The sequence below is a fragment of the Vanellus vanellus genome (assembly GCF_965231255.1).
Source record: "Vanellus vanellus genome assembly, chromosome: 3".
Taxonomy (NCBI): domain Eukaryota; kingdom Metazoa; phylum Chordata; class Aves; order Charadriiformes; family Charadriidae; genus Vanellus; species Vanellus vanellus.
In genome coordinates, this window is record NC_138907.1 from 15,019,453 (window position 1) to 15,046,504 (window position 27,052).

Below are 27,052 nucleotides of genomic sequence, written 5' to 3' on the forward strand. Positions count from 1 at the left end.
GGTCATAGAGCAAGACATACTTTCTGAACCCCTTTTATAGTAATAATTGGTTGGACTCCAAATGACTCAAAATTAGATTGCTTTGTCAAGTGATCTTGACTGGTACAAGTATGACTGACAGCTGCTAATCCACCATGGAACAGCCTCTGCCAATAAAAACTAGTTTGCTATGCCCTTAAAGGAATGACAATACCATATTAATATTCTGTACTTACAGAAAATAGCCAATGTGCAAGACACTAGGAGTGTGCAAGGAGGCCTAAATGCCTCTACTGAGATCTGCCCACATTCAGACTGTCTTTATTGACTCAAGCAGAACAGACAGACATACAACCAAAAGAAAAATTTCCAGAACAACATACAGGCTTGATGTCACGATGCAGAAATCCCACAGAGTGAATGGCTTCTATTGATTCCAGAATTTGTTTGCCTAATCGCAGCGTTGTGCTCAGTGTGAAAGTCCCTCGAGGTTGACTCCTTCTGAGATCTGCCAGATTTCGGCCCTGAAACAATCAATAAAACACTTAAACCATCACACTACAGCATAGCATTTCACAGCTGCAAGTTCTAAAGTGCATCCCCAAAAAGCAGAAATGCTAATCAGACAGGTGCTCACCTTATGTCTGCTTTATTTCTTGTATTTGATTTTCCAATACTTCATTTTAACTTTTAAGTGATGTATGTGCTGATAAGAAGATACCAGACCATTATCTTGGGAAGTGAACTGATGTACTATTTGGGAAATAGGCACAGCATGGACAGCAGTGCCTCAGACTCTATGAGCCCAGCATCCCCCTACTGTTAAAACCAGACCAACATTTTACTGTTCTCTGAGCCATCTAAAGATTAAAGCAGTACAAATATGATAAGCAGATCATGAAGCCACTATCTGTTACAGCTCATAGAAGCAATTTCATTAGAAACTCCCTAGCTCACGCTCAAGTCAGCATTGTTGTGGCAACACCAAAATGCAGAAAGTTATAGACAAGAGAATCATATCCAAAATCAGGAGAGGAGGATTTTTCCACTGACTTAAATATATAATAATAATAATAACTTAAAAATACTTTAAAAATACTTATTAAAAAATTGGTAATTTACCTCCAATTAATTAAATTTCTAGGGCAAAAATGTCTACCAGCTGTATGTGAAAATAAAGACAATTTAGGGAGAAAAAAAAAAAAAAGACAGACTAAACACTAGGAGAGTCACAGTGTTCTTTGATCTCTGCCATCCCAGCTTTGTCTATACCTCTTTAGATTTGTAAAGAGAAAGAAGGTAAGAAGGTGTTAAAATTATTACATTCTGTGGCAATGTGCCCCTCTAATCCACTGAACTAATGCATTTATCAACTGATCAAAAAGATTGTGAGTAAGAGTCAGAGGACATGCATCAAGAACGAAAGTTACAGGAACACGCTGATTATCACTATAACATAGAATCTCTTGGCTCTGCTTCTGCAAAGACATACATGCTTATAAAAAGGCCAGATGTACCGAAACAAAATTCACAACAGAAGTTATATAAAAGATTCCAAACATTTGATGAGAAAACACAGATTGCTCTCCAAACCAGTGAAATGCCATCTATTCATCCACCCATTTCCAGTTCTCAGGTTAGTTACAGACATGAAGGGGTTAGCTGCAACTGTCTCTTTTAGCGTGCAACTAGTCTCTCAAATTGGTTTGACCCATGCTTCTCTTCAGGGCTCCAGTCCCTCGAACCACCACAGCTGATACAGGTCAGCTAATACAGATACAGCCAAACCACAGCAACTGGCCCAGGTTTGCTCCTTATCATGAACAAAATAAGACTAAGCTACTTCTCTAGTGCTTATCTTTTTTAATTTCTGTGACAGTTTACTAGAGGCAGCACAGATTTGCCATGGATATCCTGACAGATACGGGTTACTGAATTGACAGCAGATCTTTCCACTGTAAAGTGGTTCCTTGGACACCAGCTCTCTTATCCAATGGTAGTAGGGAAAGGCAGATTTTTTTTTCAGAGCCATACACTGAAATATGCCATCATTTCTCCCAGCTGGTTTGGGATACAGTCTCAGACACCTGCTGTCCAGAAACAACCCAAGGCAAGTGACTATACAATGCCGCCCCCAGGAAAAGACAGAAAATAAGCATTATTTTCCAAATAAACACCATCAGGCTGGCTAAGAAACAGAGCAGATGCAATGAGTTGCAAAGCTTAGAGTGGAGGCCTCCGTCCTAGTGACTGAAGAGAAAGGGAGAATTGCAGTACACAACAGTCAGGGACACATGATAAACCATGTCTCAGCAGACCTTGAAGCTGAAGGACAATTTTTAGCCTGAAGAGTGATGGTGCAAAACTAGCTAATGCTTTACGTATCAAAGTCCTCATTTGCAAATAATGAAATGATTTTTAGCTCTGCCTGCTCTACGAGCTCAGCTACATAGTCAAGAACAGGCTAGAAAGTAAGAGATTCTGTGCAGAGAATTTTTTTCCCAAGATATAGTCATCTTCATCAGCCTTGTTAAGGACAGGATTGTGTGGTTAGAAGCCTTGTTGTTCCATGAGCTCCAGATGAGCCCTTTCAAGAATCATATTCACACTCACACTGCAGCAGCAACAGCGATAGCCAGGGCTGGTTAGAAAGCAAAAGGTTTTTTCTACCCGCAACAGCAGCTGGGATGCCAACAGTGTGTAAAAGGCAAACCCAAGCACCAGGAATTTACTGGTTTTATACATCTGCCTTCCAAAGTAGAACTACACTCCAAAAGAATCAGTTTATTTTAAAGAAGTACTGGGATCTGCTGGTGTCTATTTTACTTCATTCACCATTTGCTAATTAAAAATAACCTTCCAGTTTATGCAGCAGCTTACTTCTCATTACTTAGGGCTTCAATTTTCTTACTTTCCTTCAGCATGTTCTATCACCCAAATTATACCTAAAGAAACATGACATGGGCTGTAAGCTCTTCAGGGGAAGGGGTAGGCTTGTAATGTATAATCATACAGTGCTTTGCACAGCAAAGCCCTGATCATACAAATGGCAAGAGAAAGAGAGGACAAGCTCCCTGTCAACTGTTATGTCAGGTGCTGAAACAGGCCAGCTTCAAAGGCAACTGTGTCAGAAAGAAACACCTTTAGTTTGAAAGTGTCTCCTTGTCCTTAAAGGCCTTTCTTCCATGTGTGTTTGACTCAGCTATCTCTTCCCACTTGCTCCCCTCCAACTCTTTCTCCTGTGACTGTATGCTGTAAAAGAAAGTTGCTTTCGTCAAAAATAAAGCTGTTTTCATGACAGTACCATCATATTTGGGCTCTGAAGTTCTAACTATATATGTTTTCTTGGTGAAGTTTCATGCTGAACCATGCAGAGGTCCCTGCAGCTCTTGCTGTTATTGTGGCTTCTGTGGACGCCCATGTAAGACTTCAGCTGGCTAACTCAGATAGGAGTAGCTGGCTGTCTAGCAGTGCAGTCACCATATGCTAGCTACCCAAGTGTTTACCCATATTGACTTAATATCAGCAGTGTTCAAACAGAAGAAAACACTTTCACAGCAGAAGCAAAGCTACTGCTGAGCTTGGTAGAGACAGGGGAGCCAGAGATCATTCCCTTTCATAGAGAAGACTGTGCTGCTGATGTGACACCACTGGCTCCCACCGCACTGAGCTCTGATACAAAACACATATTTTGAATGCTGCATCACACAGCTCAGCAGGAGCTATTTCAAACGGCTGCCACTGCTGCATGATATTGTGGGTAGCTCTTGTGAGCATTCTGAATTGAGTGCTTTTCCCAGAATATGGACAGAAAGCCATCTTAAACAGAAGAGTAGAGCCATGAAATATCTTAGCGCATCTTGACAACTGCAGCTACCCCAAAGGATATCACAGCAACACCACCACTTCTCACTGTCTCCCATTCCACCCACTTTCTATGTACAACAACGTCTCTACACCAGTGCTTGGCCTTATTCTCTCACTGTAAATCCTTCCCTGTGATGCCATCTCCATGGGACAGGGGGGAGAGCAGAAGCACAGAACTCACCTGAAGCTGCATGACGACATAATTAAATTTTTCATTCCTTCCACACCCAATAAATCTGCAAACATGATCCTTCCCTGAAAAGAAACAGAAACATACAGAATGGAACATAGGATAACAACCCTGTGATCATGATTTTTAGAAGAGGTTTCTGATCAAGGGCTTGTAACCGTAAGTGGCATCAGGCAGAGAGTTTTGTAGAACAGACAGATTTAGTTTCAACTTCCCAGTCACATAGCTCAGGAGAGTACTGAAATTCAACAAGAAAACTGCCTGTGAAATAGCCACAAGTGGAAATCAGTGTCAGGGAACCTCAAATCCTCAAACTGACACAGGGCACAAGCAAGAGTGTGACAAACTGCAGTTTATACCACCACCATGTGCATGCAACACCACCACAGCCACCACCATACCTGAACTAAACCATGGGTAACACACATGACCACATGGTTTCACAGGTTCACTGGCAGCACACCTAAGCTCAGCACACCAACTTTACTCAATAAATGCTGACTTTCACATGCCATCACTACACTTGCCTATTAGCATTGCCTACCCTGAAACAGCTAAACTAATACTACTTCAACACAAACTCTGATTTTAATAGTCAGAAACATATGGATAAGAAAGATGCTTATGGAAAAACTCCATTGAAACATTAAAGCAATTTCATAATAAAAGTTGGAAATAAACCCAGGCAATTTCATGTTGAGTTCTGGCATGGTGTTAGAAGTACAAATTACATCCATTCAGGCAAAATCAAAACCAAATAGCCACTCTGCAACACTCAGCTAGTCCTCTATGTTCATTCTCTGTGGTACAAAAGTGCTGCTGCAAAGTCTACATTTCATTATGTGGCACCAGGCAGGACTTATCTTCAAAAAAAGAACCCCAAATAAAAACCAAACCACCCCACAAAAACCAACCAACCAAACAAACAACCCCAAATCCAAACAAACAAACAAACAAAAGAACACAAACCATCCCAGAGGGAGGAAAGGTTGACCTGTAATACATTTGTGGTGGTGTGTTCTCTCTATATTAGCAAAAGGGGAAGTATGATGCATATGTTCCTCTAATAGCAGACTACTGATAACGGAGTAAAGGTTCATGCACACTGCAATGGTGAATATTTGGTTTCTGGTGGAGTTTCTGAGCAGGGAAGAGGGCGAGCATCATTGCATAGCTTTGCCCTGTATTTCTTTGTAGCACTTGAACAATGGTGATTTTAATTATTTTTAAACCAAAGCTTATTGTTTGATACTTCCCAGTTTTAAAATATATATATAAAAAAATACAGTAAACAGTAATGTAACACCCTTGGGATCCTGCTATTGCTCTCATTGCGTGCACCATAGGCCTGGGGCATCAAAAACTGTTGGGGACAGCAAGATGTGACAGAATAGGGACCTGGAGGACAGCAGGAGACAAAAAAAGCAGCTTTCTCACTGGAGAACCAGAGCAACACATACAGCTGTGGAATATGGAGCTCCATCCCAGGGCTCTCGGTAAGAGCATGAAGAGCCCGCCCTCCAGGGCCCAGCAGCATCCCACAGTAGAACACCCACACCCTCTCTCCTACCACAAGGAGATAGCAAGGCTCCTGGCAACAATAACTGGAGGGACAGAGGCCTTGGCTACTCTTTACACCCTCTGGAAGAACAGGCTTAAAACAAACAAGCCAATCAATCCTAGTATCCACCTATATCTGGTTAGAAAAGCCGGAAGGTTATGTGGCTGCAGATCCTTCAGGTCTCTGGCACAGACTTAAGGACATCATCCAGTTTCAGGACTGAGTGTGCAAGATCATGCTGAAACCATCAAGGAATGTCATAAGCCTCCAGATTTAGAGATCAGGAAAGTACCCTCTTCAGCATACATCGGGGCAGCCTGCATATTCTTCCTTGATCCTTTTTCTCACATACCAAGTCCATGTCCTGTGTGTGCCCACGAGTACTGGGTGCCACTGGTTTCCTACTATCTGCAAATTCAGTGTTGATTTTTACATACAAGTTTTTGGTTTCCTGAGGGAACTCCTTGAGACACTGTCTGGATGTAGCACATGTCCCAGCCTGGGCATTACCAAGAAGGCATGTGTGGGACAGCAAGCCTCAGCTGTCCCACACATCTTCCTGCTATGGGTCCCAATACAGATGGCCATGCTGCCCACCAACCAATGTGAAGGCAGCCTTAAAGCCAGATTTGTGGCTACCAGGTCAACATATCTGGATAACATCAGCAAGAACCAGTTATGTTTCTTTAGGAGCTTGTGATACCTGTGTGCTTTAGCAAACTGGCAATCTACAGAGGTCTCAGACAGGATGGACAGGCCAGCGCAGGTCCACGCTCATCACAGACCCGACTCCTTTAAGTCCATACAGATTCACACAGACCAGCCTGGCTTACTCACAGACACACTGTGAGTCCCATTTTGCTTTGTTTTGCCTTTCAGAGCACCAAGAGATGGATATTGAGGTAACAGCCAAAACAATGACCGTTTCCACTGGCAATGAGAGCTACTGTATGGTAAAAAGGGTAAATTACTCCAATTTTTACTTGCTTTTATTGTTTCAAATAATTGCAAAGCACTGATAGGCAGATGTCCTGGTTTGAGTGACAGGATTAATTTCTGTCAGTAATTTTACTTTTCAGTAAGGTCTCATATAATGATTGGGAAAACTGCACTTTCAGAAGACTCTAGTGTCTGAATTTGTGAAAGTATTTATTTTCTAGCTAGCTATGGTGTGTGGGTTTCAAAGTCTCAGTGTTTTTGAGCCTTGCCAGGTGCAGGGATGAGGAGGAACGAGACCTGGGAACTTGACCCAAACTGGATTATTTCATACCATAAACGTCACAGTCAATATAAATTAGAAAGTTTGCTGCGGAGTTTCTCTCTTCCTTGATGGCTGTGATCCTCAGAAGCTCTTGCCTATTGCCAGACCCCTGAGCCCTTTCCTTCCTCCCAAAGCTGTAGTGCTCGCAGTGTCCAACTTTTGCTGTTCCCTGCTAGGAGTGCACAGCTTCAAACTGATGATAGTGGCCAAGTCATAATCCTTGTATATTTTATACTGGTAAGGGGATCTATATTGGTTCTTTAGTGTTATTAATGTTAATTATTTAGTCTTATTCCATTAAATCTGTTTAGATTTCAACACTTAGGTTTCCTTCCTGGGTGGGAAGGGGTCATCAGGTGATAGAATAATTGTCTGAATGACAACAAATTTTTATGGGTTCTTCAAACCATAACACCAGGACACTACGTGCTTTTTATTGCTGTAAAACTATGGAAAAGAACACTAAAACCCAATCCTCTGACAGGGGCACCCTGGCCAGCTAAATCAATCATTTTAGCCAAACAGGAGTGGTAGTGTCCAATACAGTTGATTGCGACTTAAGACACATCCCTGCTAATTTCATACTGCCTCTTCTGAGTATATTCCTAAAACCTTATTTTTATAAAAAAATAAAAATAAATCTGTTTCTTCCATAACATTATTGTTTTCTGGATCACAAAATTTTACAGAAAGAAAAAGCATTCAAATTTTTAATTTATTATATTTGAGAATTGTATGCATATTGAGGTAGACAACGTGTTACATGTTCTGCTTGCTCTAATTTTTGAAAATGATGAGCTGACTGACAGTTCTTGGTGACCCACATGATGACCAACATCCCTAAACTGACTTGATTTCATACTGAATCCTCCTTTCCAGCCTAAAATGGGCTCCTACCTGGACCTGTTGGTCTTAGGAATTTAGGCTCTCCCATCCACTACTCTGCAACACAAATAACACCAGGAAAAGAAGAAGAAAGGGAGAAGGGAAAATCATGCCAATTCCTGCATGAAACAAAGGGAATATAACAGAGTGTAGAGAACGCAAGTGACATTTAGAGGTGGAGTATACACAGCCAGCTAGTAATATTGATGGGATAAATGCTTGCAGCATCAACCCATCTGGGTTTCCGAGGCTTTTACTCATTTTTCAACTGAAGGAGGCACCAGGTTGCAACTGTTTGCTCTCTCGGAAGAGTTCATGCCATGCTGAAGTAGCAGATGGAGACTGACAGTCAGGCGTGACTACGGGATTCCTGCAGACCAGTCCTGAGGCTGATCAGAATTATGAAGCCCATAAGAACTATCATGTTAATAACCTCCTGTGCAGACAGGATGATGGGACTGTCATACTTTCCTTCAAGGCAGAAGAAAATAGCTCTCTTTCCTCACATATGCCCTCCTCAAGCATGAAGATCATAGCAGAAAGAGCAGCAAAGCATACTTAAACAAAAAAAAAGTAAGAAAAGGTAAAAAAAGAAAAAGTTTTTTCAAGGTGTAGTATGGGGAACCTCACAACCATTTTACTGCACTAACTGCCAGATCACACTTGCCCCTTTGCTAGACTGTTCCACTGAATAGCCTCTCTGATATTACAGAAGACCACAAGCTCATACTTTAGAAAATATGTCCTATATCTGTATTTGTTTATTACTAAAACAAAGCAATTATATTCAAACAAAGTAAAGGAACACATTAAGAGATTATAAAGAATTTTGGCCTGTTAACTAACTAACATAGGTTGGAGGAATAAGTCAGCCTGATGTTCATAAACTCTGATCTGGGAAAAGTTTCAGAGAACATGTGGTTTATTTTTTCACATGCATTCATTTTTCCAAGTATTTAGTTAAGGCAATGTTTTAATGTTCACCCATAGAAGAATATTCTTTCTACTGCTGCCTTTAAAGGCACTAGAATGAACATTATAATCTCCCATATAATACTGGGTAAGAGATACAAATATTTCAGCTACTGAGTCTTCACTATCCTTTTTCTGAAGGAATTTAAAAATTTCAGTCAATAACCATGTCCTCCTACACAAAAATAACTTCACGTATCTGGAAGACCCTTCCACCCCAGGATAGATATTCATCACCTTGTAGAGATGTGATTAAAAACCCCATGTTCATACTGAAAAACTTTCATTACATGAAAAGCTTTCATTACACAGCACTTTAAAAAATTAAATGATGATCCTTTTTTGAGTGTATTTTTCCACATGGATCAATTTCAAACTGCTGGAAACCAATATTCTTTCCAATCTTCTACTCCTTTAAGTTCTTAAATATTCCTAATGTATTTTCCATACAGCAATGCAACTAATTAAATAAATAGTAAGAAAGAAATATGTGACAATATTGTTGCAATCTGAAGTGGGTTTTTTTTGGGGGGGGGGTGGGTGGGGGGGGTGGGTGGGTAACAGACTCCATATTTCCTGTATTTTCACCTGCAGAAAATAAGTAACCACTCTTCTCCCCAAAGGAGTTCAAGAATTTAAATCTTTTAAATTTATGTTAAAATGATTCATCTCCATAGATGAGCTGTCTCATTGCTAACAGTCCACCCAAAACACTGAAGAAACTTCTACTGCATAGATTATCATAAATCTCATGGCAATTCTTGTTACTCTTATCACTGCTACCTTACTAATTCTTGCATTTCCTCTGCAGTACAAGACCAATACTGACATAAAAGTTCAAGTCCAGCAGCGGCCACCAGGATGGTTGCAGGAAAAGGAGAATGTGGCATTCACAAAAAGCATCGGAGAACTAGGTTTGTTCAGCCTTAGGAAGGCAGCAGAGGGGGATCTAACTGCTGGTTGGAGACACCTAACAGAATAGTGCTGAGAATTTCTCAAAGGTGCACAGAGAGGTACTGGACACGAGCTGCAACATGGGAAGTTCCCATTATGTGTAATTTCTTTTTCACCACGAGGGTGGTCAAACCCTGGAACAGGGGCCCAAGGATGCTGTGGGACCTCCATCTTTAGAGATCATTCAAAACTTCACTGGAAAAGGCCCTGAGAAACCTGATCTATTTCCTTCTGCTTGAAAGCAGGAGGTTGTATTAGAGATTTCATTAGAGATTTCCAGAGGTGCTTCCCACCAGCCTAAATTATCCTCTGGATACGTCTGTGTCAAACACTCATTTTTCTTTAAGGCTTGCCTCTCGCATCAGTGGCAACCTCTGACCTCTCTAATCCCAAACTCAGCTTAATTCTAGAATCTTCAGCCAAATTTCTTTTTATTCAGGTAATACATGAAGTATCAACACCAATAACGGTACACCGCTGGCCAAAAATAACCATCACGGCACAGCCATCCAGCAGCTCAACCCTAAAGACAACCACATAGGAAAAGCCCAAGTGCTTAGTGATATAACTTGCTTGAGCACTTGGCACTGCCAGGGTCTCAATTATATGCACAGTTGTGGACATCTAGTTATACAAGTGCTCTCACCAGCACTTGGAAAGCTGCAGCTATTTCTCATGCTCTACATTATAGATATAATATATATTTTACAGCTATCCTCTTTTTTTATTCACCTGTCAACATCAGTATCAGGTTTATCAGCTTATCACAAGTTTCGTATTGTGGGGGTATTGAATTCACTTCTGTACAAATATTCTAAAGAAATGGAGGATCCATCAGGACTCGAAAATGAAATGAGAGTTATTTTCATCATCTTCTAACTTTACTTGGAAATGGTGTCTGTATCTTGGCAAAGCTGACTAGCATACAGTTTTCTTTCCATTGCTGTTAGCAAGTTTCATCTCTGGCCAGACAAACTAGCTGACTTCAGGGACTTGTCAACTCAGCTGGAAACAAGGAGTTTTGCACATGAAAGAGAACAAATTCTATGCTGGAAGTAAGGCTTAAATAACTATATTATTCAATAATAACCAACTAGGATTTAATCAATTGGGTTAACCTTGCTAGTACTTCCATAATAAATGAATGAACTACTGGATATAAAACCAAAAGGCTGGTCATTGTCTTCTAATCAAACAGTAAAAGGTAAAACTGGCTGACCTTGAATGGCGTAATTTCCTCTATTTGTTTCTCAGGACCACTAAAAACCTTAGGATGAGCAATTGATAATAGATCCCCCACAGGGCAAGGCAGAATAGCAAAGGAACAAGAATTCAACACAGCCTCAAAAAAAGTGGGTTTTAAATCCTCTTTCATCCATCCCATGTCCTTCCCCCATCCCGTGACACCATGGTTGACACAGAAAACATGTGGCACAAACACCAGCTCACTCAAGCATCCTTAGGACTCTTCCATGTGGAAAAATGCAGTGCTGGGCAGAGACTTGAGCTACATCAAATGTCAGAATCTGCCACCCTGCAACAGCCTAAAAGCCCACCAAGGATAATTTACCCCGCTCTCCAGCCTTTACAGATAGCTTGGCTACATCAACTTAGCAAAATACTGCAGAAACATATAAAATGTGTCGACAAAAGTAACAAACTGAATCACAGAGAGTTAAGGCACTCACAAATTCAAAAAGAAAAGACTAGGACTGGCAAATGAGAAAAGCCAAGCAAGATCCCCTTTCTTCCCTTATTTTGTTAGGAAACCCTTACCTGTTCAACCCCTGGCAGTAAACAGGGAACAAGCAACACAGACCTGCTTCACTATCTGCTGTAATAAAACCAGGTACTCAAAAACTACAATGCCTGTGACCAGGCTGCATCTTGCACAACTACTCAATATGCAGAAGATCTCTGCACTGCAGAATAAAATTAATCAGTCCTACGCAATAAGATCGGTCACACTGAAAAGAAGGCATTTACAAAGAAAATGACACGCTGAAGAGAACTTAGGAATATCTGGCTGCTGAGCGAGGTCAAAGGCAAGTACATGGGGCCTCGTAGCCTCATACCAGGGCAAAATCGCCCCTGCGGATGAACAGAAAACAGTGCTCAGCACCAGAATAATCTGGCCATTTTAACTGACAATCTGACTGTTACGCTGCTCCAAGGAGAATCCCAGCAAAGGAAACAGAATGCTGTGGCTACATCCATATTTTCAGAAGCCTGTGGACCAGAAGGCATCTGAAGTGCATGCCTTGTGAGAGATCCTTTTGCACCGTCCTAGTCTCGCAAGCCCTGTGAGTGCTCCCAGAGAGACCTATCAAGAAGTGGATAAGGACGGGGAGAATACTTTTGAATTCAAAGCATATGCTGCTGGGCCTCTCACAGCCCCAGCTGAGCACCTAGAAAAGACACAGTGCCTGGTTTGGCACGTAAAGATGGTTTCCACACCCCTCTCCAGAGGCCTGAAAGCTAGAGAAAATAATCCACTGGATTTCATCTGGGATACTGGTTTACTGTTTCTGCAATTAAGGCTGCTGTTGGAAAGGCAGACTGACACTGAGATAGCCCAAGCCAACCACCTCAAAAGCTGTGCAAGAGCTGTTCTAACAGAGCTGTTGCGTTTTGATTAACCTTAAAGACCTCAGAAATGGGAAGCAGAGTCTGGGTAGTATTTCCCAGGTGCTCCTTTGCCACCTGAATGTTGCTCCACAGCAAATCCAGGGTGGGAATAAAATCCAGGGAGAGCAGGCAGATTTGTTTTCTGTCTGTATTCCAAAGGGTTAGAAAAGCATTGATGATATGGAAAAACATCTGCTCATCTAGAAGCAACAGGACTCTTCCTGTGACGTGTTCAATGACAGGAAACCACCCCACTTTTTCTCCCCATGATTCCAAAGAACAGGAGTCTCAGAGTCCCTGTTTATAATAGCAATGAGGTATTAAAGCAAGCCCCTATACTGCCTTAAATCATTGTAATTACCATGTGCCAGTGTTGTTCACAGAGTGGCTTTGGGTCACATAAACTTTTCTGAGCAAACAGTCCCAGAAGCCCCATTTCAGGTGCATACCAGATAGTCCCCAAATCCTGAAGGAGGCAGTCCAAACCAACAACTGGTCCCTCAGACAGGGGGACTGGATTAAAACTAACCCAAAGGAAAATCCTTAAAACACATACTGTTTATAGTATAGAATCCCCAAGCCATATATGCTGGAGGCGTATAGGCCTGAGCAACTGCTTCTATCCACTGACCTGCTGGTACTATACTGCTCACTAATGTAGACATAGCTTAAGAGAGCTTAATTTGCTCTCTGGATAATTAAGTTGCTAGTTCCCTTAGCCATACAGATCTTATTTCTATTTGCTTTTTAACATATGTGATCAAAAGGCTTGTCTACACAGCAAAACACTTGCAGATACAACTAAACCAGCATCCTTCTCTGCTGGAAACAAGTTGTATCTGCAAGAACTATTTTGCCAATGCAGCTTAGGCTTGGTTTCAAAATGCTTGACTGCAAAGTAGAAAAGTCCCAATAGGTTAAAATTATGTGCAAATGTAACAATCGTATACAAGTATCTCACTAAAGATAATTTTACAGTAGTGATTAAGGCAATAAAATGAGGGCTTGGCACTAAAACAGTATTCTTCTGACAGAGAAGCTGTATTCATGCAGAAGTTAGCTGTGCAGATGTGCCAAACTATCTCTGAAACAGTTTCTGAATTTGTTATAGGTAAGATTTATCCCTAGTAGGGCAATTCTCTATTAGCTGTCCATAAAATAATTTTTCTTATTATCTTTTTTCATATTGTTACTTTGATTTATTATCCCTATACTTCCCAACTACAAACACACATTTCTTACTGCTGTACACTATGAATTTTTCATAGATTTCCATATTGCTTGTTACTTATATACATATTTCTCTCTAAAATGTGCAATAAGAATCTACTACTGCAAAAGTCTACTCTCTGATGTGGTTCCTGGGACTCTCCATGACACCCAGTAGCTGGGAACTGCACAGCAGCCTTTGTCAAGGAAAGAGAGTTTTCTGATCCTTCAGGTAAACATAGTCCTGCTTACTCTTTCATCCACGGAAGGGACAGATATGCCAGAGATAATCAAGCCTGGCAGAAGTGGTGAGCAACTCCTGTAGTCAGGCCAAAAGGGTTGCTCAGGCTGGTGTTGATAAATAGCAGAGGACTTCATCCACAGCAGACAGTGGGCGAACACATGGTGCGATCTCAAGTAAAAGAGAGGTCCAGTGTTATAATCTCACAGAATCACAGAATCATCAGAGTTGGAAGGGACCTCTAGAGATCATCTAGTCCAACTCCCCTGCTAAAGCAGGATTGCCTAGAGCACATTACTCAGGACTGCATCCAGGCGGGTCTTGAAAATCTCCAGGGAAGGGGACTCCACAACCTCCCTGGGCAGCCTGTTCCAGTGCTCTGGCACCCTCACTGTAAAGAAGTTTTTCCGTGTATTTGAACGGAACATCCTGTGTTCTAACTTGTGCCCATTGCCCCTCGTCCTGTCACTTGGAACCATTGAAAAGAGCCTGGCTCCATCCTCCTTCAACCCACCCTTTAGATACTTGTATGCCATAATAAGGTCTCCCCTCAGCCTTCTCTTCTCCAGGCTAAAATGTCCCAGCTCTCTCAGCCTTTCCTCATAAGGCAGATGCTCCAAGCCCTTAATCATCTTAGTTGCCCTTCGCTGGACTCGCTCCAGCAGTTCCCTGTCCCTCTTGAACTGGGGAGCCCAAAACTGGACACAGTATTCCAGTTGTGGCCTCACCAGTGCCGAGTAGAGGGGGAGAATGACCTCCCTCGACCTACTGGCCACACTCTTACCTATGCAGCCCAGGATTCCATTGGCCTTTTTGGCGACAAGGGCACATTGCTGGGCCATGGATAATTTACTGTCTACCACGATCCCCAGATCCTTCTCCTCCGAGCTGCTTCCCAGCAGGTCCGCCCCTAACCTGTACCAGTGCCTAGCATTCTTCCTCCCCAGGTGCAGGACCTTGCACTTGGTTTTGTTGAAGCTCATTAGGTTCTTCTCTGCCCAGTTCTCCAGCCCGTCCAGGTCACGCTGGATGGCAGCACGGCCCTCTGGGGTGTCAGCCACCCCACCCAGTTTGGTATCATCAGCAAACTTGCTGAGGATACACTCTGTCCCCTCATCCAGGTCATTAATGAATATATTGAACAAAATTGGACCAAGTATTGACCCCTGGGGGACACCACTGGTTACAGGCCTCCAACTAGACTCTGTGCCGCTGATCACAACCCTCTGAGTTCTGTCCCGCAGCCAACTCTCAATCCACCTCACTGTCACCTCATCTAGCCCATACTTCCTCAGCTTCCTAATGAGGATGTCATGGGAGACAGTGTCAAAAGCCTTGCTAAAGTCAAGGTAGGTGACATCCACAACTTTCCCCTCATCCAGCCAACCAGTTCTAACATCATAGAAAGCTATCAGATTGGTCAAGCATGATTTACCCTTGGTAAATCCATGTTGACCACTTCCAATAACTTCCTGTTCCTCGACGTGTTTGGAGATGACATCCAGAATGAGTCGCTCCAATACCTTCCCAGGGACAGAGGTTAGACTAACCGGTCTGTAGTTCCCTGGGTCCTCCTTCTTGCCTTTTTTGAAGATTGGAGTGATGTCGGCCTTCCTCCAGTCCTCAGGCACCTCTCCTGTTCTCCATGACCGTTCAAAGACGATGGAGAGTGGTCTAGCAATAACATCCGCCAGCTCTCTCAGCACTCGCGGATGCATGCCATCAGGGCCCATGGACTTGTGAATGTCCAGCTTGGCCAAGTGGTCTCTGACACGGTCCTCCCCAACTGAGGGAAAATCTTCCTCTCTCCAGACCTTCCCCTTTGCCTTCAGAGTGTGGGATTCATGAGGGACAGCTTTAGCAGTGAAGACCGAAGAAAAGAAGGCATTCAGTAACTCTGCCTTCTCTGCGTCCTCCACCACTAGGGCACCCATCTCATTCACCAGTGGGCCTACATTTTCCCTAGTCTTCCTTTTTCTATTGATATATTCAAAGAACCTTTTCTTGTTGTCTTTAACTGCAGTGGCCAAGCTGAGTTCTGAGTGGCCATCTCTAGTGGCCACTGGTTCTACAACAAGGTATAGTTGTCTGAATGCCACCACATGGTGAGGATTTGGAAAGAGAGACTTGTTTTCAAATGGTGACTCCTCATGGAAGAGGCCTGGCTTCATAGAGGATCCCATCTGCTCGTGCTGCAATGATGATACGGGTAAAATCAGGCACTGTGGAGGGTGCAGGCCTCCTTTGACCAGCAAGGACAGTAATATACATTGTGATACTGAGGTCAACATTCCTAATGGTACCAAAAAAGAGTTCCCCAAGCAAGCCTACCAATACACACTGAGAAAACACCTTTGGTTCAACAGTGCCACAGCCCTGTCAGAATAGGGGAGCAATAGGACAACATAAGCCAAACAGTGCTTGACAAAGATGAAAAGTAAATGTTATCCTGGGGTGCTCTGATTAGAATTGGCCAGATATAGTAGCACCAGACAGAATGTCCTAAGCCCTGCAAGCCCAGCCTGAACAAGAAAATACAGCAACTCTGTGGGACCAAGAGGTTTTGATTTTCACTAAAATAGCCCATGGAAGGCAAGAAAAAGACAGAAATTTTGCTGGAAACTTTCTGGGCTAATGGACAACAATAGCATAACAGAGTGTCAGCTTATCACCTGCTTAAGCAAGAAGCTTGGTAAACTAACTTCTCAATCCTGTTTCACCCAAAGCCTAAAAGGGCACCATTGCTGGTGCTTCACAGCCCCAAGACAGCATAAAGATTTGGAAGGTTGGTCACAAGAGGATCTACAATCCTTGCAAGTAACAGTACAAGTCAGAAAGAACTTTGCCTTTGGCAAACACATTAATATCTAAATAGATAAAGAAAAAGCACTATACAGCTAGAAAAATCAAATCAAGTAAGAGCAGATCAAAACTGGCAGTTGAGAGATACTGAAGTGGCAGTGATCTCACAAAGCCAAGCACAAGTATCACAGAATCATTTATGTTGGAAGTGAGATCATCTAGTCCACTCTCACTGTGCAAGCACAGACAGCTAGAGCAGGTTGTCCAGGGCCACATACAGTTGGATTTTTAATATCTCCAAGGATGGAGACTCCACAACCTTTCTGGGCAACCTGTCCCAGTGTTTGACCACCTTCACAGTAGAAAACTACACACAGCGTTTATTAGAAGGTATAGAGACTATCTAGAAAAGTCATTAACTGGTTAGTTCCCCAGTTGTTTTGTGTGGACTGCCAGTGCAGCAAGGACACTGTGAGGGACCTGTGACTGTGTTCCTTATGTGGCTATTCCAGAAATTCTGACTGTTGGCAACTGCCTGCACTCCAAATTGATCTATTATACTGAGCAGTCAGGCTGCACTGAATCAAGTCTGAAGTAGGTCTGCAGTACAGGCTAATGGCCAGCCTTCTCTATCCCAAACTTTGTGAAGCTCTAGCAACTTGCAAGGCACTGATCACAAGCTCTGAAAAGAGCAGCAGCAGTCATTTAATGTTGGTGCAATACCTAAACAGAAAACAAAGCTGTACTATTTAAAAGGGACTATAATGTTAAATTCTACCAGAAAAGTACAGAGGAATTTTAGATGACACTGTTCCCTTACTTTTCACCTTGGAAACCGTGAACCAGCTATACCACCTATGGTAATACCACCAACTTCCTCCATCCACCAACTGTTCGGATAAAGTCAGCACGTCCCTTTCTGAGATGTTTCTCACCTCTTTGCAACAGCTCATAGTGAAAACATACACAATACACGATTCCCAACTCTCTCAACCTTATTTCTTATTTTAACTTTATCATTTATTTCAGTAAGGCATTTGGGGATTAACCTTGAACCAAAAAAGCTAAATTCTTCACAGAACAGCTTGATTTATAAAAATATGGCTGAAGTGATTTGTCATTCTTAAATGCAGGATAGCTGATGCATAGCCAATTCTGCTTCTTCAGTCTTTTCTGTCCCTTAATATTTACTAACTGCTTTGCCAAGGGACTCTCTTAATTCCACACACCGCCACTCCCTCTCCCCAATTGCCAGGATCATACTGTGTACAACTGTGGGTGTTTTTTCAAGCATTTGGTATTCTCAACTGTTTTCCAGAAATAAACATTGATGGCAAAGCATAAGTATTAGTCAACTCCTTGCACATTTTCTGATGCTAGTTCTGATTTGGTGACTTCAGGTCATGCTTTTCAAGCACTCCCTGCCCTGGATGTAACACATATTGACACTAGCCAGCATAACAGCATCGTCTCTTGATATTCTCATAATCCACCGTTCTATACGGTCACACCCTCATTCAATTCAGAGCAGTTCCAAGTGTATAACCAAATGCAAAAATCTAGATCTCTGCCTTACTTGCCCTCACTGCATTGCTTTCAGACCTCAGCCACCTGCTCTGCTGTTCTCCCGGAGCTCTCTATATCCAGGCCTTTCACAGATCAACAGCAAGCTTCTTCCTAATGACCTGGGTTGATTTCTCCTCTGTTTTGGTTCTCTTTACACAGCTCAGCTGCATCTATTACAATACAGCATATTCAAAAAAGGCCTTATCAGTCCTCCTTTTAGAGGAGCTGAACTGTGGAAAACTATTTGACCTTCAAAATAATTCACTCACTTCTACCTAGAGGCTATGTGTCACAAACATTGAGCAAACCCTGTTTCACAAGACCTGCAACAGTCTCACCCTCTAATTCAATCATATCTCTGGAGGTTTTATGTAAGGGCAGAGGTATAGATAGTGACATAGGGCCACAACACCATCTCTGAAGCATGAGCCCTGGTGATAAGGATACTACTCACTGCTTCATGGGAAGGTGTTACCTCAGCCCAAGTGGGAATCCTGCAAAAAGGAACATCCCTTCAAAGGCATATTATACTAGAACATGTAAACTGTACCTGTCAATAGCTGGCCTTGCCTTCACAAGGAAATCCATGTACAATGCATGCTTCAGCAAACAGCAGTTCTCAGTACCTCAAAGGCAGATTTGGAAATTCCTTGTCTACATTCTCCCTTAGTGATCAGTTTTTAGTAGAAGCCCCCTCACTGTTCCTTCAGCCAGGAACAACTGCAGCAAGACTGCTCCCTTACACCCTTTGGTCTTAAACTGTATCTCATCAGCACTGCAAAAGCCTTTGGGATACTGGCTGGCTTTTTTCACCCATTCTACTAGTTCACTCCCCAGAATGACTGTGACTTAAAAGACTTTAAAGACCAGCACAGCAAGTTTTAAATTTTAGACTTATTTATAGTTTCATCTGAGCAAACAGAAAACATCATCCTGGCATAAGGCAAGTCCCCCTTCAGTGTAATTTCTTAAGTGGAAGCAGGGTTGAACATGAGCCAAGGAAGGCTCCCATTTTGCTGCTTCCCAGTCAGTTTGAAACCTGCTTATAAGTTTTGCCAGGGTCAACTATAGAAATCGATGGTCCCAGGGCTGACTTCCACATCCAAACCAATATAAAGCTGTGTTAGGAAAAATTAAAAATAGGCATATCATTTAAATTAACATAATTCAAATCCACCACTTCCAAAACTAAAAGACCTAAAATCATTTCATACTTTGCCTTCAGGACAATCAGGTACGTGAAAAATTAACTAATTGCCAGTTTCCCTACACTTCATGTTATCCACTTTTTGCACTCATCTACTAGTCAACCATTTTACTTGGGAGATTCCGTCCTGCTCACAGTGCTATAGTCACAAACATCATCCTGGGCCTCTGGGAGGCATTCAGCTAACCTCATTTCTTAGTCCAACGCTGCTTGCTCTATTCCTTATTGTCTCATCAGTACCACTCGACTGCACAGACCAGTGTACCACTAGTTTTCAGTTCAAGTCTCCTCACTGTTCTTACAGCCTGGCAGACAAAAACAGTCCCTGTAGCTGGAACTCACTTGAGTAGGACGCTTTGCAGAATGTGATAACTTTGAGCTGAATGACTTATTGTAACTTCACATATAGGTGGAATCTGAAGAGAAAATTATAAAGAACACTTGCAACTTTGGATTCTAATTGTTAACACACGCAGTGACCTTTAGCACTTCCAAAGAGCTTTCTGCCTTACCTTGCAGCTTTTTCAGGACAGCCACTTCCATCTTGAGAACTTGCTTGGGCTGCTGGGCTGATTCCACCTTCAAGGCCACATTCTCACGGGTCAGCAGATCCATTGCCTCATAGATCTCCCCAAAGCCACCGCCACCAATCTTCTTCAACTAGAAAATTACAAAGAGGTTTGTTACAATGTACATGAGACAACATAGAATTGGCTCTCATAGAGCCAGGCACTAGCTGCTTTACTGCAATAAGGAGAACAAATTCAGCTCCCAATCTGTGCTGTGCCTGAATCCCTTCACTGCACAGCTAGGCAGAAGTCCAGCTACCCACTTGACTGTGCTATGTATAAATTCTTTGCTGTAACAACAAAGAACAAGCCTAGCAAGTGATGACATGTGATACATTTAAAAGCAAATGATAACGCCTATTACCTCAATAATGTTCTTGCCAAAATTCAAGGAAAGACCCTTCAAGGAGATAGTAGAACCACTATCCAGATCACGGTAGATAAAAACTGTCATTCCCTCTCAACAAACACATCTCTGCAGTAAAACACAACCATGGTAGCTGGAACTAATGCTTTCAACAAATAAGTTAAATGAAGTTTACATCTCATTCACAGGATTTTAAATACAGAACAAAACATCCACTGGAATATTTTATAAGATGCTTGACCTGCTCTGCTAGTGAGGTTACTTCAGTGCCGCATTTCAGAGAACTGCCACCGGCATTACCACAAAACAGTTACGTAAAAGTACAAGTACAGCTCCATTGTTTCTCATTCTATCTTTCTCTTTTTTTTTTCCTTTTTAATTTTAAACCACACCAAATGATGCTTTTTGTGTCTCTCAGCAAAATTAAAGACTGTTTCACAATAGAAGAATATCACTGCTTGGAAATCAAAACAATTTAAATTGACATAAACTCAAGGTTAAAGATGTCTAAGTTTCAGCATATTTGATATGCACCCACTAGAGAGATCGCCTGCCTGTTCTAGAGTAGCCACCCACTCAGAGAGCAAGCTGGGATCCTCTGCCTTTCCTGGAAGGCGATTCCTTGATTCTCCTTCTGCTGAGCCTTGACAGCATATGCATATATAGTTATACATACGCACATATAAGACAGACTCCTAATGTGTTGCAAGTGTCAATGTCTACACTAGGAAAATTATTTTATATTTGTTTCTCTTAGATATATTTAAAGCATACTACGCTGCCCAGGAACAAATTCATGTTTACAGCAGAGCTAGATCAGGGCTCCTTTGATCTGCTTAGCACTTGTTCATTGAACATAGCTGCAGTCCTTCCCTTCAGCATTTTGTGTTCTCTCTGTTCACAACTGCTCAGGAAGCCCTGAGCGTTGCTTCTTTCCAACAGCAGCAATGACACTTGAAAAGAAAAAAAAGTTTAGATCAGGAAGACAGTCAAACATGTATCTTACACAACGTTTAATGAGGTTTAGATGATACTTTCGTATCTTCTACACCACAGAACACCTGTCTTGTGCATCTGTCCAGTTTGCTGAACAAAGGGCCCTGCCTCTCAAAGGCTAGTTGTTTTTTTTTTTTCTTAAGGTGACCCAAACCATTTGCTTTTCTGGCTCCCAGGTCAAGAAGAACAGCTCTACATGAAGAGGTAGTACTTTCCATATTGACAGCCTGACTATTGTCTCCGAAGCTATGTCTTGATAAACTTTTGAGAGCTGCTGCCCAGAGACACCCTTCTCCTTTAACTTGTTATTTTTCCTCACAACCTTCCACTGGGCTAAACAGGCATATTCATACAGTAAACATCCCAATAACTAGGTCACCACATATTATTAATAAATTATTACAGTGGAGCCCTATTTCTACTTGGAAATTCACACTAAGCGAGCTGGCTATTAAAAAAAATCTTTCTATCAAAACAATGCTACATTCAGCATAGCAACAACATGCCAGCTAATACCTCAGGATTCAGTACACAAGATCTTCTGTTGCCTGACGTATTGATGACACAGAAGGAAAAGGGAGAGGGGCAGTAAAAGCTGCAGAAGGCAAAATGTTTAGCTGGGATCTGGAAGGACTCTGAGCAAAATTTAAAAAGTCTCAGTGGGAAATTGGGTAACATAATAAACAAAAGTCAACAGTAATAACTATAAACACAACATAGTTGGGATGGAGGAGAAACATAGGCTACCCAAATATCTCACTGGATTGCAAATTCAGGAAATGGATCTGGGGAGAAATATTGCTGACCTAGCACAGATGCACACAATTATCCTTTTCCACTCACTGGCCTTAACAGGGACAGCTCCTAAATCCACCACAGTCGTCACAAAGCAAAGCTACTACAATATAAACGGAACAACACAATAATATGATTAGGATAGCAGCATTATGAGGATCTGTAGGAAGGTCTAGTCATGTGCAATGCACAATATCAATCGCCTTGGTGCTAGAGGCTCTCACTAAGTTAGGAGTGGTTTGTTTCAGGATGAAGAGCATGACCAGGAGCATGGAAAAACTAAGGATGGACTAGGACTGCTACCCCAGAAAAAGCAAAAGAAAATCAGAGAAGCAGGTTCAGGAAGAAAGGTAGAGGTATTGATACTGCTCACCTGGGAAAACAGCCAAATCAGAGGACCCATATAAGTCTACAGAGCAACAAATGCAAGATGAAATATCAAGACCAAAGCTTCGCTGAATCAGAAAACCAGCCACAGACAACAAATTGGGTCAATGGCTTGATGTCCAAGTGGCATCCCTCAGGGGTGGGCACTAGGACTGGTGCTGTTTAACATCTTTGTTGGTGACATGGACGGTGGTATTGAGTGCACCCTCAGCAAGTTTGCTGACGACACCAAGCTGTGTGGAGCAGTCGACATGCTAGACAGAAGGGATGCCATCTGGAGGGACCTGGACAGGCTTGAGAGGTGGGCCCATGCAAACCTCATGAAGTTCAACAAGGCCGAGTGCAAGGTCCTGCACACGGGTTGGGGAAATCCTGTGCACAAATACAGGCTGGACAAAGAATCAATTGAAAGCAGCCCTGAGGAGGACTTGAGGGTATCGCGTGATGAGAAGCTCAACATGAGCCAGCAGTGTGCACTTGCAGCCCAGAAAGCCAACCGCATCCTGGGCTGGATCAAAAGTAGTGTGGCCAGCATGTTGAGGGAGGCAATTCTGCCTCTCTGCTCTGCTCTTGTGAGACCCCACCTGGAGTACTACATCAAGTGTTGGGGTCCCCAACATAAGAAGGACATGGACCTGTTGGAGGGAGTCCAGGGGAGGGCCACGAAGATGGTCTGAGGGCTGGAGCACCTCTCTTACAAAAACAGGCTGAGAGAGTTGGGGTTTTCAGCCTGAAGAAGAGAAGGCTCCGGGGAGACCTTACAGCAGCCTTCCAATACCTAAAAGGGGTCTACAGGAAAAATGGGGAGTGACTCTTTATCAGGGAGAGTAGTGATATGACGAGGGGTAACAGTTTTAAACTGAAAGAGGGTAGATTTAGATTAGATATTAAGAAGAAATTCTTTACTCTGAGAGTGGTGATGATCTAGAAGATCTTTAAGGTCCTTTCCAACCCAAACCATTCTATGATTCTAAAACCTATTTTATACACACATTCCAGCCCACAGATGCACCTCACTGTCCAAGAGCCCTCAAGCTGCCTCTGCTTCCTCACATGCTTTCTCACCCTCTTATAGAAATTATTCTCTGGCATAGTTTTCCCAGCACACCAGATGGTCATATTCATTATTACTAGCATTGCCATCCTTCTTGATTTTTCAGCAACATCCAGAGGCCATCAACAGCCATTTCCTTTTCTTTGTTGCAGAGCAAGTTGTTATCTTGCAACTCAAGGTCTTGGCTGAGATCAGGGGCTTACCACATATGCATTTCTTCATTGCTTGGGTACTCTGTAGAAGTTCACTGTTTAAGGTGAACTCAGCACAGCCTTCTGCTGGACACAACGGAGTGATGGGCATATGCCACTCAAGAAAATAAATGAATAATGAAATCATTAATCAGAAAGTCAAGAAAGAGAAGGGAACATCTCACGAGAATCACTTAAGCGGTAATCATGAGTCACCAGCCCATGCTAAGCCTCACTGCTCCGGGAACATCCTCTTCTCATCTTGTTTCCTACCTTCCATCAGACCATTTACTGTTAAAGACTGGGATACAGGCTGAAAACATGAGCAGGATTAATTCTACCTAAATGCATGAGCCTATACACAAGCTGGGTGTCTGGGTTTCCATTACAGCCTGTGGAGTCAAGTGAACAATTCATCTGATCACACATGGGTATATATTTGGACTTGCACGTAGGCAACTAAAATTAAGCAAGCTACATCTCAGACATTACTTCAGTCCTTTCAGCATCCCACTAATGGCCACATGACCATACAGCTCATTGCAGTGCTTCTTCCATATTCTAAGAGGTTTCATGCCACATTAGGCCCTTGGAGTAAACTGTTACTGAAAAGCCACTCTACTTGACCCCGCAGTGGGGCAGTCTCCAACTAGGAGGTTCCAGTAATTCCCCAAACTGAACCGTCCCTCAGAACTACCAACAGAAACGAGCCATGTCCTGATGGGAGAAGCCACTCTGAAAAGGCCCCCTGAATATATCAGTAGTTACCCAGGATGCAGATGGCTCCCTTCAAAGTCTCCTTTAAATATCCTGAAATATTTTGGATTTATCCTGAAATGACTCTTGCAGCACAATCCTCCAGAGCCTATTAAAAAAATCCAACACACAGCCTTTCCACTAGACAGAAATCAGCACTCACAGAGGGCCAGTTCAAAAAAAAAAAAAAAAAAAAAAGGCAACTCCCTCCCCCCCCAACAAAAATAGCCTTGAATTACAAATTCAATCTTTTATTCAGCAAGCGTATAGGATACCACTCCTCTAAATGAAGTCTGCCTTCCAAGGATATGATATAAAGACTAGACCTTCCCAGGAAAATGCTCCATGACCAAGGCACAAGTGGTTCAGACTCAGGATCGGTGGCAAAGTCAGGAACAAGTACATGTGCTCTGAATCCAGAGAAAATGACCAAACCGAGAGCCAGCGACCTATGGTGAACTCAGCCAGGGTCAAGGCTGTCACCCACAGGCTTTGAATGTTGACAAGGTCAAACAGTGACTACTGTGACTGCCTTTTAAGAGCACTTGAATAGTCAAGCCTGCAACTCCTGCAGCCCAACTCAATGGGTACTTGATCCATAAATGGCTACCAGCCCTCATCTAACTTAACAGGTAAAGAAGAGGGGACCTACATTCACCAAACTCTCAGAGTCCACTCAACTTGCTTAGGATGACTGAAGTTATACTGATCTCAAGGGAAAACTAACATATATAAAACAGACGTGAACTGAGAAGCCAATCAAGGAGAAGTCAACCAGCCCCATTCTAAATCATCTGAAGACCTGCCAAAGCCCGCTTAAAAGCAATTCTGCACAGAGTGAGACCAAAACAGGCCCCAAGACTGACAAAGAACCTTCCTTGTCCTAAGTTCCCTCTTGGATACATAAATAGCCTTTGTGACCAAGACAAGGTGAATAGTCCACAAAAGTTTGTGTGGCTTCCAGCAAGGTTTCCAAAATAAACAGAGGAAGGACAAGTGTAACCAAAACTTCACTTCAAGAACCTCAAAAACGTGAAAGAAACCAAAGCTTGGATTGCACCTCACAAAACAGCATACATGTGTACAACAGTCACCACTTCTACTCAAAGCACAATGCAGAAGCTGCCACCATTGTTTTGCTAATAAGTCTCAGTTGTGAATCCCCAATGCAAAACATTTAGGTGCAATGAAGAGATATATCCATTCAGCCTTAATATCTATATCTAGTTCAAAGCAAGTACAATTTATGTTTGACTTTGTTGCCTCCCCTGAACAAAGCAGTTCACATCATTCAGAGCACATGTGGATCAAGTCACCCTCTGGGGTCTCACCAAAAGACACATGGTTCCAGCACTGTCCAAAGTTCATCCAGTCAAAGCACCAAAAATATCTGCAAATAAAGAATGATGACTCAAAAGAATACTTCTTCATATCCAAAAGTTTTGATTAAAAGCATAAGCACTCTCTGCCCATGCCTTTCTCCAAAAGCAGGAACTAAAATATCATTGCTGTCAGACAGCCAAAATTTACTGACTTGGAGCGACAGGAAAACGAACTACAACAGGCTAACTGCAGAGAACTAACATCTTCATTTGTCAAAACTTTGTCAGCCAGCATATAGGAGGAGAGGAGAAAAGGAATTCAAGGAACACATTACACCAATCTAAAATTAGAAATTGGCTCAATATTGGAAGTATGCCAGCACTAAGAACTACAAGGTTCAAGCAGATGCCCAGCCAGAGACAGCCACAATGGGAGGACAAATTACACAAAAAAACCTTCTGGCAGCTGAACCCCAGCATCACATAAATATGCCACACACCTGCTTGAGCAGGATCCATCACTCACAGCAAATCTTGGACTGTCTGGCTTGCACGCTATGGGTTAGATTCAGAAAGGTCTATGACAAAGAAAAAAACCCGCTACTACTGATGTTACAGCTGTATGCTCAATCTACGGTACACTGTCTTTTTTATCTATGCTATCCATTTCCTTGGACCAGAGGTAATTTTATATTTTTACCAGATTACTTCGAGCCCAATATAGCTCACAGTTCTGACTGGTCCACACCAGTATCAAGCACAGCAGGGGGACAGGCACAGAAGGCCTGCCTAAAGGGTGTGCATTTTTGGGGGGCAGAAGTGACTGTTCAATGAAGTCTCACAACACACAACTCAACTAGTACAAGGCCAAAGTCCCAGCTCTGCTCAGAGCTGGGAATCGGAATTTCTCATTGCTATTTATGCCCTCATATGCTATTATGCCCTGTCATGTAATTTCTCAGGGCCTTCAAGTGGGGTAATGACCTCACTGCAGTACTGAAGACTACTGTGAGCCAACATTATAAAACATAAAAGGCTATTTCTCTAGTTGGAGGTAGTTGTTGACAATATACCTACACATTTCTACATTTTCTATGCAGAGTTAGTGGATAGAGCTTCTAGCAGTCCCCAGTCACAGATTCATGCAACAATGAAGTCACTGAATCCCACATTTAGTGCTTCTAACAAATTTAAAATGAGTTTGAAGTGTTCCCCTATGAGCATAACTGAGCATATTTTAGGCCTTATTTGGGCTTTTTGGTGCTTTTAGGAGTTCTGCTGTTTCCAAGATCG

At 42.5% G+C, this 27,052-nt stretch overlaps 1 protein-coding gene across 1 annotated transcript in view; it reads right to left on the reverse strand.

Annotated features, from left to right (window-relative positions):
- The window catches only part of TTBK1 (tau tubulin kinase 1), a gene marked incomplete at both ends in the record, with an annotated part of 94,227 nt that overhangs the window by 64,560 nt on the left and 2,615 nt on the right, over positions 1-27,052 (reverse strand). The window contains 3 exons of the mRNA XM_082480464.1: positions 363-503; positions 4,028-4,101; positions 19,835-19,982. Coding sequence (XP_082336590.1) covers positions 363-503; positions 4,028-4,101; positions 19,835-19,982 — 363 coding nt within the window. The remainder of the gene's footprint in view (positions 1-362; positions 504-4,027; positions 4,102-19,834; positions 19,983-27,052) is intronic.